The sequence below is a fragment of the Bubalus bubalis genome, chromosome 10 (assembly GCF_019923935.1).
Source record: "Bubalus bubalis isolate 160015118507 breed Murrah chromosome 10, NDDB_SH_1, whole genome shotgun sequence".
NCBI classification, from domain to species: domain Eukaryota; kingdom Metazoa; phylum Chordata; class Mammalia; order Artiodactyla; family Bovidae; genus Bubalus; species Bubalus bubalis.
The window spans coordinates 17,236,548-17,252,461 of NC_059166.1; the positions used below are offsets into that span (position 1 = coordinate 17,236,548).

The window sequence follows — 15,914 nt, forward strand, 5'->3', positions numbered from 1 at the left end:
ACTAAGCCACCGAAGAAGCCATTTAAATGATGGGTTACAATTATAAAAAAACTTAAAAAAAAGAATTTTAATAGAACAGAAAGTAAAACATGGAGTAAAGGTAAGAACTATATATCCTAGATCATATTGTAAAATATACGTCAATATGGGTGATGGTTAAAAAAAGACCAAACATTATTGTAGGGTACACAGGAGTATACTTAGAACCACAAGAGCAAAGGCACATTCTAATTTGACAACATTGATGGACTTATTAACTGATGTGACCCCTTGGTTTCAGCCAGTGTTATGAAAGGAGCTATTATAAGTAACTCACATGGGCAAAGATTTTATTGCAAAAACATTGTACTTTTATCTTCAAAAAAAAAAGGTTTATTTTTAGAGTGAGAACATGTCACTATTTTAAAATCCTGGTTCATTCAAGGTAAGTAGTCTTGGTACAGGATACAATCAAATCATGATATACACACTTCAGTGATTTTTATACTGAGTCACATACTTAATATTAAGGCACATTTTACTGAATAAAAAAATAAGTGTTAAGTTCTTGAGCTTTTAAATTAGAATTTCATAAAGTGCTTTTCAAAAGTCTTATATATTATAGTAATTAAGTGTATATAATTTCCTTAACAAAGGCACTTTGAAAAGGATTGGCACATGGCATTTTGTCTTGCCCTTTTTTTTCTTTTTGGTAGTTTCAAAGTTTCTTCACATGTCTTCTCTTCCATTGCATTTAAATTTTCTTTAATTCACCACCAGAACAGGCAGCCCTATTATAGAATAAGGCGAACTTTAACTGTCACTTTAAAGATCAAGTTTTAGACAGCTTTAGGAGTTGAGCAATTTCTCTAGTGTACAAACCGATTCTTAATGGCTTAAAGAAAATTATATTTAAGTGGCAAATTTGAACCATTAGGCTAAGTCAGAGTCCATGATTTGAGATGGTGTTCTAAACACACGTTTTATCTCCAGGGTTTTCTGCTGTTTTCTCAGGTCCATCTGGATATAAGTTGACAGCTGTGAGAGGTATAACACTGACTTTATCCAACTGCAGAACTCCTCTGAAATATAAAAATTAAAACTAAAGTAAGACAGGGCTACTTTGAGGTTATAATTAAATGTATACCTGGGATTAGGTATTTTTGCTTGATTTTATTTATGATGGTTAGTTCACTTTAACCAAACTAATTGGTTTGGAGGAGTAAGAGGAAGATCCTTAGCTGGTACTGTAGGAGATGACAGGGTAAGTTATAGATCTCCATGGCACACACAGTCCTAGATTTCACAAAGTGGGCAAGAGGACTAGGCCCAAGCAGCTTTCTAATTAGTATTCCACTGGCATGCAACCATAGATCTTTAAACAGCATTTCTCCTGTTACTCAGCTCAGCTGGTAAAGAATCTGCCTGCAAAATTCTCTGGAGAAGGAACAGGCTACCCACTCCAGTATTCTTGGGCTTCCCTTGTGGCTCAGCTGGTAAAAAATTCACCTGCAATGCAGGAGATTTGGGTTCGATCCCTGGGTTGGGAAGATCCCCTAGCGAAGGGAAAGGCTACCCACTGCAGTATTCTGGCCTGGATCTATACAGTCCATGGGATCCCAAAGAGTTGGACAGGACTGAGCGACCTTCACTTTTACTTACTTTCACTTTCTCCTGTTACTAAAATACCTTGCTGGTCTTCAAAAATTTACTGCATTTTAAATTGATACTTTGAGGTTGAAAATACATAGTGAAGCCCTCTTGTTTCATTTCTTTCTTATTATACACAATGCATTTTCCATTACAGACACTTGTTCCCTTTCTCTCCAATACACTAAGGTCTTACAGAGCAGAGTTTGTCCTAGCCACATGTGAATTCCCAAGACAAGTGTCTTGACCATATAAGTAGCCAATAAAAGTCTTTTAATTTTGCTAAAGCTGAAAGATGGGCTAGAAAAAAAGAGATATATTATTTTTCCCCCCACTTGTCTTACTCTTCCTAATTTTTCTATTTTCTACTCTATAGTAAATACAACTACTTTTTAATCATTAAGAATACTAAAGTTGATCAAAAATGAGAAATACTTACTTGTATTCACAAACTGGGAAAAGCACCTTTAAGATGGTTATTACTATAACTGCTCCTATAATTCCAACCACCATGACATTCAAAAACATAAAGAATATCGGGAAAATACTGCTCCAGAACCTGCATAGATCTTTTCTGAACTTTTCCATCCACTGACACATCACCTAAAAAAAAAAAGTTTTTATTAGATATGCAAGTTTCATTTGAGCTCAAGAAACTTCAAAAATTATGTTCTAGTTTTAGGTGATGGTAACATTTATATATCTTGACTGTAATGGTGGTAACATGGGTGTCTACACTTGTCAAAACTTATCGAACTGTACATTTTAAATGGGTACATCTTATTTTTTTAATGTACCTCAAAGTTATTCACAATTTAAAAAATTATTTTCTAGCAAAAGGGGCATAAATGTTTGTTACATGTCACTATCCTTTACAATTATTTATACATGTTGTCTAACTATAAAGGGCTTCCCAGGTGGCACTAGTGGTAAAGGATCCACCTGCCAGTGCAGGAGATGTAAGAGACATGGGTTTGATCCCTAGGTCAGGAAGATCCCCTGTAGAGGAAATGGCAACCCACTCCACTATTCTTGCCGGACTGGCGGGCTACAGTCCCTGGGGTCCCAAAGAGTCAGACATGACTAAGTATCTGAGCATGCATGACAAGAAGGCTAGTCCACTTATACAGAATGGACCTGTCAACTATGTGTTTCCAGTATTTGGAAGACAACAGAAGGAAAGAGTGACAGACATATTCGTAGCTTTTGGAACCCTATGGGGAGTTCAGTTCATTTGCTCAGTCGTGTCCGACTCTTTACAACCCCATGGACTGCAGCACGCCAGGCTTCCCTGTCCATCAACAACTTGTGGAGCTTGCTCAAACTCATGTCCATCAAGTCGGTGATGCCCATTGGTGATGGGGAGTTCACTGCATACTTCAACAGTGATAGAAGAAACTTGGGCAAGGACTGAAGAGTCTGTTCTTCCTTGCTCTGTGAGAGATGGAGTAAGATTAGTAAGGGCACCAGAGTTCAGGCATTCAAAAAGTGACAGAGGTTTCTCCAGTAACCCAAAGCAAGCAATCCTAACCTAACCTTCAGCAAGAACCTCTTCAAAGAATCGTCTCTGGAATCTTTTGTTACTAAACACAGATCCTGCTCATTTAAATGTAAATTATTTTGAGTAAGAGGCCTAGCTAATAAAGAGATTTCACCATACTCTCTGAACCCTGTCTCCCTGGTCAGCAGTATACTGTTATTATCATATGTGAGTACTTAACAGGTGCCAATGTATATTTACATTTGCACCCATCGTATTTAAACGCTTACAACAACCTCATAGAAAAGGCATCACTTTATGGACTTTGCTGTACACGTAAAGAAAAAAGTTAGAGAGGCTAGGAACTTGTCCCAACTGACACAGCTAGTCAGTGGCAGAACCAGGATTCAAACCTAAGCAGTCTGATTTCAGAAAGTACACTCAACCAAGTGTGCTGAGTCACTGTACAAAGTCTTGAGGGGACTGTGCGTGTGTGTACATGTGTGCATGCATGAAGTCAGAGAACAAACAGACCGATGGGGATATGAGAAAGATCCCCAAACAAACTGAAATCTAACACCTTAACCATCATCATCTGACTACATTACTAAGAAGGAAAACAGGAATACCTAAAAATGTCACATTAAAACCGTGATGAGTTCATTATTAACAATGTCCCATGGATCTAATTCTCATGGTTTCCACCTCATTTTAAACGCTAGCACTTATTTTCTTTACCATAACCATAAATACTTGTAACACATATAAAGATAATCCCAAATACCTGATTTACCTTATATGAAGATGGAGGCTCAGCTCTGAGAGGAGTTTCAGGTAATTTGCCAGGTAGAGCTTCATTTACAGTGGTTTCCACATTCCTGATAAGAAACTGGCTGGTGGTCTGCAATGAACTAACGCTCTCTCCTGAGAAGGAAGAGCCAAGTTACCAAAATGCCAAGAACGTGCTGGTGACTCTCCCACTAGTTCCAGGATTCTACACCAGTAACATTTAAGATGGTGAGAACATCCACTTTTCTCACAGGAGAAAAAGAAACATTTGACTGTTTAGATTTAAATGCCAGAAAGGAACCTCAAATTAAGACAGTAAGAAGGGAGCTATGGCAGTTATGATTCTGTCACACAGAAAGTCAAATTTTTTAAGTTGTGTTTCAGTGGAAAAAATGATATTTCCTCTTCCAAATGAACGTAAGTGAATGAAATTCTCATTATGTATTTTTAGATGATTTTAGGAAAATGGCCCTCTGTCATCAGCACAGACCACATCTTACAAAATGGATAAAGCAATTCATGTTATAAAGCATTTCTAATAGAAGCTTACTTCCAAACATATTAACTATGATGAAAAAGTTACCAATTAAAGAAAGTATTTCCTTAATACTTTAAATAATGGTCTTTGAAAGTACCTTTTTTGGAGAGGTTGGGAAGGGTGAATAGAATGTCACTGTCTCGGGAAATCGAATAGAGCATGCTTTCTTCTAAAGGCAGGGTGTAGTTTGAACGTCTGACTATTCCCTGATTCTTAACTAAAATATCAATTTCAGTAACATCCTTTTGTTGAGCCTATGAAAAAGTAGAAGCAATTACTCTTTATTTTGAATAGTAACACAACCTGGCAAGAGTCTAAAACTGAATTTTCTTCCCTGATTTCTGAAACTAACAAACTTGTGCTATTCACAGAATTCGTCTTTAAGACAATTAATTTGCAACTTTAATCACACACAGTGTGCTTTAGCGCTCACTATGAGAGGTTTCCTCTCAGTTTCGTTTCACTGACTTAAGAGAGACTTGGCCAGAAGAAATGGCAGCAGAGCTACGAACCAAATTCAATCTCTTCACTTACTTGCTCTATTTAATAATGATCATAATTTTAAGAGATATAAACATGTATGAATATGATCTTTTTTCAGATTAAGATTTTAAATTCTAAACAGGTAAATGCTAAAGCAAGTAAGACAATTCTAAATGACTAGATACAGGCAACACTAGTGTAGCTTCTTTCCTTATCAAGTCAGAAATAAATAACTGAACGTGTGCATAACACTGAACACAAATCTTTACAATTAATTCCCAGACGGCAAGCGCACTATCTTACCTGTTTTCCATCTATCTCTACTACCTCTTCTTGAATGACAATCAGTTGCAAACTGGAACCAGATGTCATAGGCCACTCATGAACTAAAATCCTTACACTGACAATTCCAAAATATTCTTTTTCCTCCAAGTTTTCCAGATTTTCATTCTTCACTGTTTAAAAAAAAAAAAATAGTGATAGCTTTGAACAAAAAATGCCACCAAATCAGTTACTGAATTTGATCATTTTATTGACATTTACATGGAACAAGACAGTTGTACACCATTATCTTTGCCTTTGTTTCTGACCTCACTCATGTTTCAGATCTATGACAACAAAGACAACTTGACAAACCCCTACAATTCTCATACTCATTTAAAGGGAAAAATGCCTGATGACTTTCAGATTTTTGTATGGAACTTCACACTTGCCACACCTTTCCTATTCTTTTACATAGATAAGCTATGTAAGGAACCAGTAAGGTGTAACTGTTTACACAACAGGGTTAATGGCTGGGGAGGGTGCGAATGGGGATGAGGGAGGGAAAGCCCCGTAATTACTCCCCACTAACATGGAGTGGGATCTATTGGCCCTGTTGTTCTGGCTGAGAAACCCCACCCCCACCCCAGCAGCAATGAAGGGTGGCAGTTGCGACTGGTTTATAAACCTGAGGAGTGCTATAGAAAAAGATACTAGAAACCAACAAAACTGCTGCAAAAGCAGCATTTTGTTTCTGTTTCTCCAATGTTATTGGCTGAGAATAATCGGCCAAAAAGGAACCCAGATGGATATTCTGCATGCAGGCCCAGCTGTTTAAGCCGACGCTGTACCTTTACAGAGCTGTTCCCTTGATCCAGCATGCTCTCCGTTACTCACTCTCCTCCCTTAGGTTTTTAAATTTTATTATTTTTTGATGTGGACCATTTTCAAAGTCTTTATTGAATTTTTTACAATATTGCTTCTGTTTTGTGTTTTGGTTTTTTGGCTGTGAGGCATGTGGGATCTTAGCCCCCCACTAGAGATTGAACCTGTACCCCCTTTATTGGAAGGTAAAGTCTTAACGACTGGATCTCCAGAGAAGTCCCCTCCCATACATTTTTAATAAACACCTACTTAATAGTTCTAGATACCATATCCTTAAAATGCTGAGTTCATGCCTTTTTATAAAAAAAATTTAAAGCACTAACAGTGTAGTTCTTAGTTTATAAACCTGTCTCAACTGGGCTGAGTTCCTTGAGAGGACGCATTAAGTTCTTATTCTATAGCCTATGTGAAGTAGTGATTCCACCCAGAATTATAAATACATAATTTAAAACAAATACCTGGTCTAGTGGTTCTAAACCCTAACTATATATCAGAATCAACTGGGAACAGCACAGATGCTAAAGCCTCACTCTAGTCTTAAAATTTCAGGGGGTCCAGACTAGCATTTATAATTTTTAAACAGGTACCTACATTTTTATTGAGAAACAAGTGGCCTAACCCCTGGTCTCAATCTAAGTTCACAAACCTGTTCCTCCTTGACTTCTCTGTTCTGTTAATAAACCCTCCGCCTTCTCCAAACTAACAAGGACAAGAACGACTAGGTTGCCTCCGACTTGTTCACTCTCATCCTCTATCCAGTCAGTTGTTCCCTTTGGACCATTCCAGATCCAAAGTACCTCTTCTGTGTGTCCTTTCCAGCTCCACCTACCTCCCCACCCAACACCTAGTTCATTAGCCTCTTACTCTTGACGTATTTACCTAACTATTCTCCCCTTCTGTAATCCCTCCCTCTTCAACCATTCACAGGATGGTGCCGGATTAATCTCACCATCACATGGTTTTGATTACACAGTGTCCTTGTCAGATGCCTTCAGCGGCACCCTGTGACCTCGCTGGTGGTTCTCTGCCTGGTCCTCCTTCTTCAGGCTCATTACGGTGCCCTCTCTCTCATCTGCCTAACCTCCCTCGCATCCTCTGAGCTTCCACCTGGAAAGCTTCCCCTCTCCCGTGGTCCATTTCAGTGTTTTCACTGTTTACCCAGCAGTCTCCCTCAGGGAAGAGTATGCTGCTCGTCAACCTACTCGTATGCCCAAAGGCCAGTCACCAGAACAGAGACTCGATAGATGAGAAAAGGCAGTCACGTCAATACATCAAAGCATATTGATGCATATGACTCTTCCTCCAAATCTGTAATGGCTGCTACAGAATAAAACTAGTAACAACAAGAGCCCTCTATATTCTGACTTTCTTCACTGAGGGAGACGGCTTTCCAAAATGGCTCTCAATGACTCTTGCCCCTCCAGCCTTCCTGCCCCTCTGTAACTGCCTTCCATGAAGTGCGAGCTGGACCTAGACACTTGTTTCGAACAAAGAGAATACAGTGAACGTGCTGGAATGTCACGTGTGTGATTAGATTATACGGACTGTGACTGGTGTCTCACTGGTGTGCTCTCTCTCTGACAGTCTCTCTTGTTCTGTGATAAAGCCAGCTGCTATGTTGTGAGATGCTCTACAGAGAGGCCCACGTGGCAAGAACATGAAGGAGGGACTCCAGCTAACATCCTGTGAGGAACAATTCACAAGGAAATGAATCCTGTCAAGAACCACGAGTGCTAGGAAGCAGACCTTTCCCAGCTGAGCCAGAGTCAGAGGACCCAGCTAAGCCAAGCTCAAATTTATGATCTACAGGAACTAGGAGATAATAGTGTCACAGGCTACGACGTTTGGGTTAAACTGTTAAAACAGCAATATAACTAATACATCTACAAAGAAGAATTTTTTTTAAGAATTAAGGATAGAAGACTCTTGCTGTAGTTGCATTTAATGTTTTAAAGATTCCTGTGAAATGATAAGACAGGCTTTTACTTTAGCCTTCAAGGAAATATACTCAATGCAACTGGGATGACTAGAAAGATGACTATAATAAATAAAGCAAGCAGACTGCACCCCACGTCAAATTCCTAATACATACAACATCAGTGGAATGTTATTGAAGCCAGTAATGGCACTTCTTTTCCTCGCTATGATGGATTAACTTGCAGTACACCAACTCTCTCACTGAGAACTACACAAAACATGTGAAACATGAACACACACATGGACACTGAAATCTACACTGAAAAAATACTGAGCAGAATTCTTTAGGTAGAGGAAAAATAACTCCAGAGGGGAACACAGATATTTAGGAAGGAATGAAAAGCAAAAGAAAGAGTAACTGTGAGGGTAAGCACAAAAGAACATCGGCCTACAGGAGAACACTAAGAACAACTTATGCTGCTCAGGGTTTAGGAATCCAAAGAGTTACAATTCATGAAAATAGCAACACAAAAGCAAGGGAAGGAATTCCCTGGTGGTCCGGTGGTTAGGACCCGGGGCTTTCAATGCCATGGCCCAGATTCAATCCCTGGTTGGGAACTAAGATCCCTCAGGGCACAAGGCTAAAAAAAAAAAAAAATTAAATTGAATTAAAAATTTTAAAAGCAGAAGAGAATAAATGGAGTTTAAGTGTTCTAAGATTCCTGCAGTGGTTGGGAAATGATAAAAGTACGAGTTTACTCATCTCAAGGGTAACCATTAAAACAGTAAAATAATATAAAAACCAACAAGATAAAGGGGGATAATGAAACAAAAAGTAAATAACCCAGAAGAGGAGAAAAGGAGAAAAAAAGAAAAAAAAGAAACAGAACAGATAAGACACGGATAGAAAACAAATAATTAATATAGACTATCTAAATCTAAACATATCACTTATTACATTAATAAGTAAATTAAAATTCCAATTAAAGACAGAATGAAAGCCTGAATAAAAAAAAAAGAAAGAAACCACAAGTATATGCTGCTTGTAAGACAATCACCTTAATTATAAGGACCCAGGAAGACTGAAAAAAAATGGAAACATACCACAAAACAATCCACCACCCTCCTTCATGCCCAGCCAAAAAGCAGTGACTGGTAAAATAATATATTTAGATAAAGCTGATTTTAAGGCAAGAATATCACTAGAGATAAATAAGGACATATTATAATGACAAAAGAGTGGATTCACCAGAAGACATAACAGCTCTAAATCTGCATGGATTTAGTAATGCTGTATGGCAAAATACACGAAGCAAAAACGGACAAAACTGAAAGAACAGACAAGTGTTCGTGGTGCAGATTTTAACATACCATTCTCAGTAATTCACAGGGCAAACAAAAAAAACCAGTACATCCATAAAAGACTGAACGTGATTAACAAATTTGACCTGACAGATACAGAACATCATATCCAACTAATTATATGATTAACTTTCTTTTCAAATACAAATGGAAAGCAACATTTATTAAAACTGACCATATGTTAAGCTATACAGCAAGTCTCTAAATTCAAAGGGTTAAAATTATACAGCTACATCTCTGATGATAGAGATGGAATCAGTAAAAGAGAAAAAAAAAATCCCTCAGTGTTTGAAAATTAAGCAATATACTTCAAAATGACTCCTAGGACAAGGAAATATCACAATAAATAACTGGAAAACATGAATGGAATGATAATAAAGACACATAATGAATTAAATATAGGACACAAGTGCTCAGAGAAATATTTACTGCCTTAAATCTGTATATTAAAATAGGTAACAGGAATACTATACAAATTTCTCATATTCTTTATGTCATTCAAACAATGGGTATATTCCAATGTAACATGTTTGCTTACCTTTAAACAACTCAAGGTTTTAAAAGGTTAAAAAGGAAAATGTAATACAGACATAAAGGTAGAAGAATCAGAAAGACAATTCACTTTTCTCTTTGCTTTTTACAAATGTGAAGAGATTTTGCCTTGCTTGTAAATCCCTATTTACTACCTCGAGACACATTCTTACATTGTTATTAACCTACCAGACATGCAGTTCCGAGCAATATCAATGCCATGATAGAGAATATGTGAAAATGCCAGAAATAACCAATATTAAGTAGAAAAAGAGTTTTAAATCCATTAGTGTTATCATATACTCTAGTAATGATGTATATTATTAATTTAAAATGGAAATAAATAACGTCAAAGAATTGTGTTTCACTAATTTAGTGTTATTAAAAACACAGAACAATTATGGAAATAATTTAACAGTACTCACCTATCAAAGTCTGACAGCTTATTCGGGTTACACCACTATTTACAGGGAAGTCATTTACATATACCTGTCCACTCTCATAGGTTATGTTAAGAACAACCTTAAAATAAAGCAGCATATACATTAATTCCAATGGTTTACAAATGATAACAAACTCTTCATGTCAAAAATACTTTATCTAACTAAATGAGGTGAATAGATAAAAAAATAAAATAGTCTGCATGATATTTAGCTAAATGATGTAATGAAAGCATAACAAAGACACACCTGCTCTTTAGGCACCTCCCCATCCTCCAGGGTAGTTACATTAACTCTGATGCTGTCCTGCAAAATAAATACACAAATCAGGTAGGTATGCATTTGCTGAACTAAGAGTAACTCAGTTCATTCTCTTCTCCCTCAATTATACTTACTGTATGATCGCATATGACTACATTTACTGTATGATCGCATATGACTACATTAAACGAACACTGTTAAAAAACTCATCAGGGAAAAAAAAACACAATTCATCAGTTTCATTTTTACAGCTCTTTTGTGTGTGTGTGTGGGGGGGTGGCTTTCAGGATCTTAGTTCCCCAACCAGGGATGGAACCCAGGACCCCAGCAGTGAAAACACTGAATCTTAACTGCTAGACCACCAGGGAATTCCCTTTACAGCCTTTTAAATGCCATTATTCACAATTTCAGTTTTTCATAATCTATACACTTATCCATTTAATATGAAATATATCATGTATCTGAGCATGTAATATGCAAATATAAAGTTTAAAAGAAAAGATAAACACTCATGTATCTCCTGCTGCTGCTGCTAAATCGCTTCAGTCATGTCCGATTCTGTGCGACCCCATAGACGGCAGCCCATCAGGCTCCCCTGTCCCTGGGATTCTCCAGGCAAGAACACTGGAGTGGGTTGCCATTTCCTTCTCCAATGCATGAAAGTGAAAAGTGAAAGTGAAGTCGCTCAGTCGTGTTTGACTCTTAGCAACCCCATGGACTGCAGCCCACCAGGCTCTTCCATCCATGGGATTTTCCAGGCAAGAGTGCTGGAGTGGGATGCCATTGCCTTCTCCCATGTATCTCTTACCCAGGAGCAAAACTAAAATGTCATTCATATCTTCTAAGTCCCCTGCATGATCCTTTCTGTCACATTTCCCACTGCCCCTCAGAAGGAATCCCTATCCTGTCTTCCATGTTAACATTTCTTGCTTTCCTTTACAGTTTAACTCCGTGTTCTCTTTCTCTAAACAACCTATTGTTTCGTTTTATCTGTTCCTGAACTTTATAAGTGGAATGATATTGCATGTATTTTTCTGGACCTTCTTTCATTTAAAACAGTTATGTGGGCAGACATAGACACTTTTTTTTTTAACAGCATTGTGTAATATACCATCAATTTATTTATTTGTTCCATGAGAGCGGACATCAAATGTTTCCAACTTTATTGTTTTCACGTACAAACTTGCTCTTATTCTTCTTAAAGGTGTCTTCTAATGCCCATGGACAAGGATTTGGGATGCACAGTTTCAGTGCCTCTCATGGTATGCTCAAAGACAGTCTACTCAAATATTTAAGTTTATTCATGAGATGCTTACTACACAGAAGAAAGCACTATTTTAAGTATTCAGGGTCACAGGAACTAAAATTTGTTATCTGTAAATGAAATTCTTTCCTAAGTGTATTCACAGACGTTGTTATCCTAGAATAAAAAGAAGACTCCTCTTAAATGCCTTTTGGGGGGGGGGGGCGGTATTCTTAATTTTCAAAGAGAAAAATTATTCATAAACATGAAACTAACATACCAGTGTATTTCTTGGCACCATGAGCAACCCCAATACTTTATATATTTCTAACAAATGAGAGACTAAAACAGTGATTTTATGGGCTGAGTTTATTGATTCCTGGGACAACTTGATAAAGAGGATACCAACATGTAAGTCCATACCATCTATTCAGGATGGCTTTGGTCCACTTCCCAACTCCCAGAGGAGCCCAGGAAGCTTTAGGACTAGTGATTCCTCAGCTCCAGCCCACTTTTCTCCTGGCCCATCCTTATCTAGAATTAAGTGTGGGTTAGAACAAGTGAACTCATCTCTTAGAACAAACTAACATTCAATAAACCATCAAGTTGCTGGCTGTATTGTTTTATGCCCAAATTTCTGTCAAGAGTTCATTCTTTCCAAACTAGACGATCTAGTTTAAAACTGTAGAGTACTGTTCTTCTAAGAGTCTGGAGATAAGCCTCCAGTGATGCTCTTCTTGAGAAACCTTTTTATAGCTTCTGCCTTTCAGTAGAGAACATACCCTATATTGTGAGTAATTTACTGCACTTACATACATCACTTGCCCAATAGAACTGGGCTCGTTGTCTTTGGAAAAGACAATGAACAGACACGAGCACACTGTATTTTCCAGAGGGCCAACTCCAATTGCATTCTTTTGGATCCTCTTGAATGATTTCACATCAGGAGAAACTCTCATCCCTTCCTGCCTCCTAAACCAAAGTTCAGAGCCAGGTCATATTTCTTGTTCTTTCCAAGAGCCTCTGACAGAACTGGAAGTACAGGCTTGTCACCCAGGGCAGTGTACACTTAGAAAAGGGTGGCAGAACTGAAGTCTCCCCCACTCATTTTCAATTATCCTCTGATTCCTTCACTCACAATTGCCCACCTGGGACAAAATGGCTTCCTAAGAACAAAAGCAATAGATACCTGGTTTAACGTAAGTCTGAGGGAAATAAATGCAATAAATATTTACACATATAAGAAATAAATATTTACACATATAAGAAAAGAAGCGTCCTCTGGCTGCCTCCCTCTCTTTGGTGACCAAGTCATTTTAATAACAGAAGAATGAACTGTAAAAAAAGTTTTATTACTTCACAATCTGTATAACCTCAACATCTGACAACTTACATATGTAAACAAAACAGAAAAATGCTTATAATCCAATAAACCTGAGTGACTGAAGACATACACAGAGAATTTTCCTGATTTCAACCAATTTTCTTACATTTAGGTCAGGCGGGATACGAAGATAAACAGATGAAAACGTGTGTGATAAAGCAAGTATAGTAAAATACAAATGGTCGGCTGAGTTGGCATTGTTGTGCATTATGTTATGAGTTGGCATATGGTATCCACTAACCACATGTGACTATTTACGTTTAATTAAAACTAAACAACATGTTAAAAGCTCAGTTTCTCAATCACACTGGCGACATTTCAAATACTCAATAACCACAGTAGTCCAGTGGTTACCATGATGCGGAGAGTTCAAACACACCATTGCTACATAAAAGTCAACAGAAAAACTCCTATCAAATATGTACGACCACTCTAAAACTCTTTCAAATGTTCTGTATCTTTGAAATTTTTTACAATACAACTTTGAAAAATGTTTAGATTCAGAGGCCTCAGCTTCCCACATACACCTTCCAAGGAATGAGATTCTCCTCCTAGTTGCAGAGCATTCATTTAACCAACGAAATGAGTGTAGATCTGGACTTTCCAAAAGCAGACAGAAGTCATAAGGAGAACTGAAATGAACAACTCACTAAGAACCCACAGTATGGTGTATTATCAGCCTGCAGTCTAAAGGCAAGCGTATAACAGGAATAGACTCAAAGGTCTTTGGGATTCATAAAAAACTATGATAAATCTCTAAAATCTGGAAAAGGGGTAACCAATTTCCTAATTCCAGGACTCTAGGAATTACTTGATTTTAATTTGGTCTCGATCTCATATTCATATTTTTGAACTGCAACTGTGGTCCACTTCGTATATAAGTGGTTCTTAGAGCTTGGGAGGGTGTGGCTTCTTGGAATGTCCCAAGAGAACTGAAACCGAGGTACGCTATTATTTTTGTAGCCAGGAAGGGTAACGCCGTAACTCTTAAAACAGTGAAGGTAAAACAGTGACATTTATGGTGTCAGTCACCCCTGACTGCTGGGTATTCAGGTCTTGATTAGTAAGAAAAGGTGCACCTATGTCGTTTATTTTCATTCTGGGAAAATCGCATTGTGAAGTCTTCAGACTTTCCCCCTATCACACATTCAACGGCTGAGTGGCAAATACTGGTTAAGGGCAGCGACAGACCCCCCTACCCGAGCAAAAGCAGTAAGAACCAGTCAGTCACCCTTCAGTACAAGCACGCGGTGATGCGCAAACTTCAGCCCACCTCGGGGTCACCTGGATGGAGAGCTTGCTGGAACACTCTGCTGGGTCCTCACCCTGGAGCTTTTGATTGGAGCGTTTCTATCAGGTTCCCAGGGGATGCTGGCGCGCCTGGCCCCACCGCGCTTAGAGACCGGCTCCTCTAACACCGCCCGCTAAAGGCAGGCCGGCAGGGTCGGCGCTGGGTCTTCCGTCTCTCTGCCTCTGAGGCCCCCAGGCACCCGGCTCGCACGCACCCGGAGCCCCACGCGCCGGGGGCAGGCATTCCTTCCCGCCGCCCGCCGGAGCAGACAGGTGGCTTGGAAACGCCCTCGCTCTCTCGTTGAGCAACTTCCACGTTTCCCTAGCACATAAACACTGCCTCGCCCCAGAGCCCGGCTCTACCCCAAGAAGGCGCCATTACAAAAGGCTGTGATCGGTGACTTTCGACGGCAAACGCCCGTCAGGACGGCAACAGCCGAGACTACCGCAACAAGCAGTTCCGCTGCGCCGGGCTTAACCACACGTTAAAGATTCCCTTTCACTCTCTCGCCTCCCTCGTCCCCTGTCGACCCCGTTTCCTTGGGTGCTTCTTCCCACCACTCCCAGCCCTTTGGGAGCCCTACCCCCAGTCCACGGCCTGCCCGCGGGGAGGTGGAAGGTGTCGATGCGGACGCTGCCGTCCCAAGTCCCCGAGGATCCCGGCCGACTCGCGTCCGCCTAGCCCTACCTTCGGGGCTGGCGGCAGGAGCGGCGGCTCAAGGGTGCCGGTCGTCAGCCACCCGGTGGCTGGCAGGGCCGCGAAGAAGAGCAGCCGGAGAGCGAGGGGCGCCCGCGGAGCACCCTCCATCTTGGACAGGCCGGGGGCGGGCGGCGGGCGTGGGCCTGCGGGCGGGAGGCCGAGGCCTAGCGGGCCTGAGGGGCGGGGCCCTTGGTGGGGCGGGGGCCTTTGTGGGGGCCGCGCGGGGCGGGGCGAGGGCGGGGCGGACCCGGAAGTCTCCGGGAGAAGCTGCGGGTCTATAGCTCTAGGCCGCTGCACCACGTTCGGAGGCGGGGTCAAGTCACAGAAGGTCTGATTTCGTCATTAGATCGGCTCTCTGATTTGAGGAGAATTTCCTCACCTGAATGAGTGTAAACATTCTCATTGCCTTTGTTTTTGATTTAGTATACACTGTTTGTATGGAGAAGGCAATGGCAACCCACTCCAGTACTCTTGCCTGGAAAAGCCCATGGACCGAGGAGCCTGGTAGGCTTCAGTCCATGGGGTCGCGAAGAGTCAGACACGACTGAGCGACTTCCCTTTCACTTTTCACTTTCATGCATTGGAGAAGGAAATGGCAACCCACTCCAGTGTTCTTGAATCCCAGGGATGGCAGAGCCTGGTGGGCTGCCGTCTATGGGGTCGCACAGAGTCGGACACGACTGAAGTGACTTAGCAGCATACTGTTTGTGTACATCAGTAT

At 40.1% G+C, this 15,914-nt stretch overlaps 1 protein-coding gene across 1 annotated transcript; it reads right to left on the minus strand.

Moving 5' to 3' along the window:
• Positions 1 to 312: 312 nt before the first annotated feature.
• On the minus strand, positions 313 to 15,373 carry GINM1 (glycoprotein integral membrane 1). The gene is made up of 8 exons (XM_006080283.3): positions 15,182 to 15,373; positions 10,565 to 10,621; positions 10,301 to 10,397; positions 5,223 to 5,374; positions 4,534 to 4,690; positions 3,903 to 4,033; positions 2,069 to 2,232; positions 313 to 1,061 (listed from the first exon to the last, which is right to left on the minus strand). The coding sequence occupies exons 1-8, from the start codon at positions 15,299 to 15,301 to the stop codon at positions 950 to 952; spliced, it is 990 nt and encodes a 329-aa protein (XP_006080345.3). The 5' UTR covers positions 15,302 to 15,373; the 3' UTR covers positions 313 to 949.
• Between the last annotated feature and the right edge of the window lie 541 nt (positions 15,374 to 15,914).

Excerpts from the sequence above, each read along its gene's own strand:
- GINM1 (XM_006080283.3), bottom strand. The coding sequence starts at position 15,301 with ATGGAGGGTGCTCCGCGGGCGCCCCTCGCTCTCCGGCTGCTCTTCTTC. Across the intron at positions 5,375-10,300 it reads AAGCTGTCAGACTTTGATAG|TGAAGAATGAAAATCTGGAA; the intron begins GTGAGTACTGTT and ends TTTTTTAAACAG. Across the intron at positions 1,062-2,068 it reads TTCCCAGTTTGTGAATACAA|AGGAGTTCTGCAGTTGGATA; the intron begins GTAAGTATTTCT and ends TTTATATTTCAG.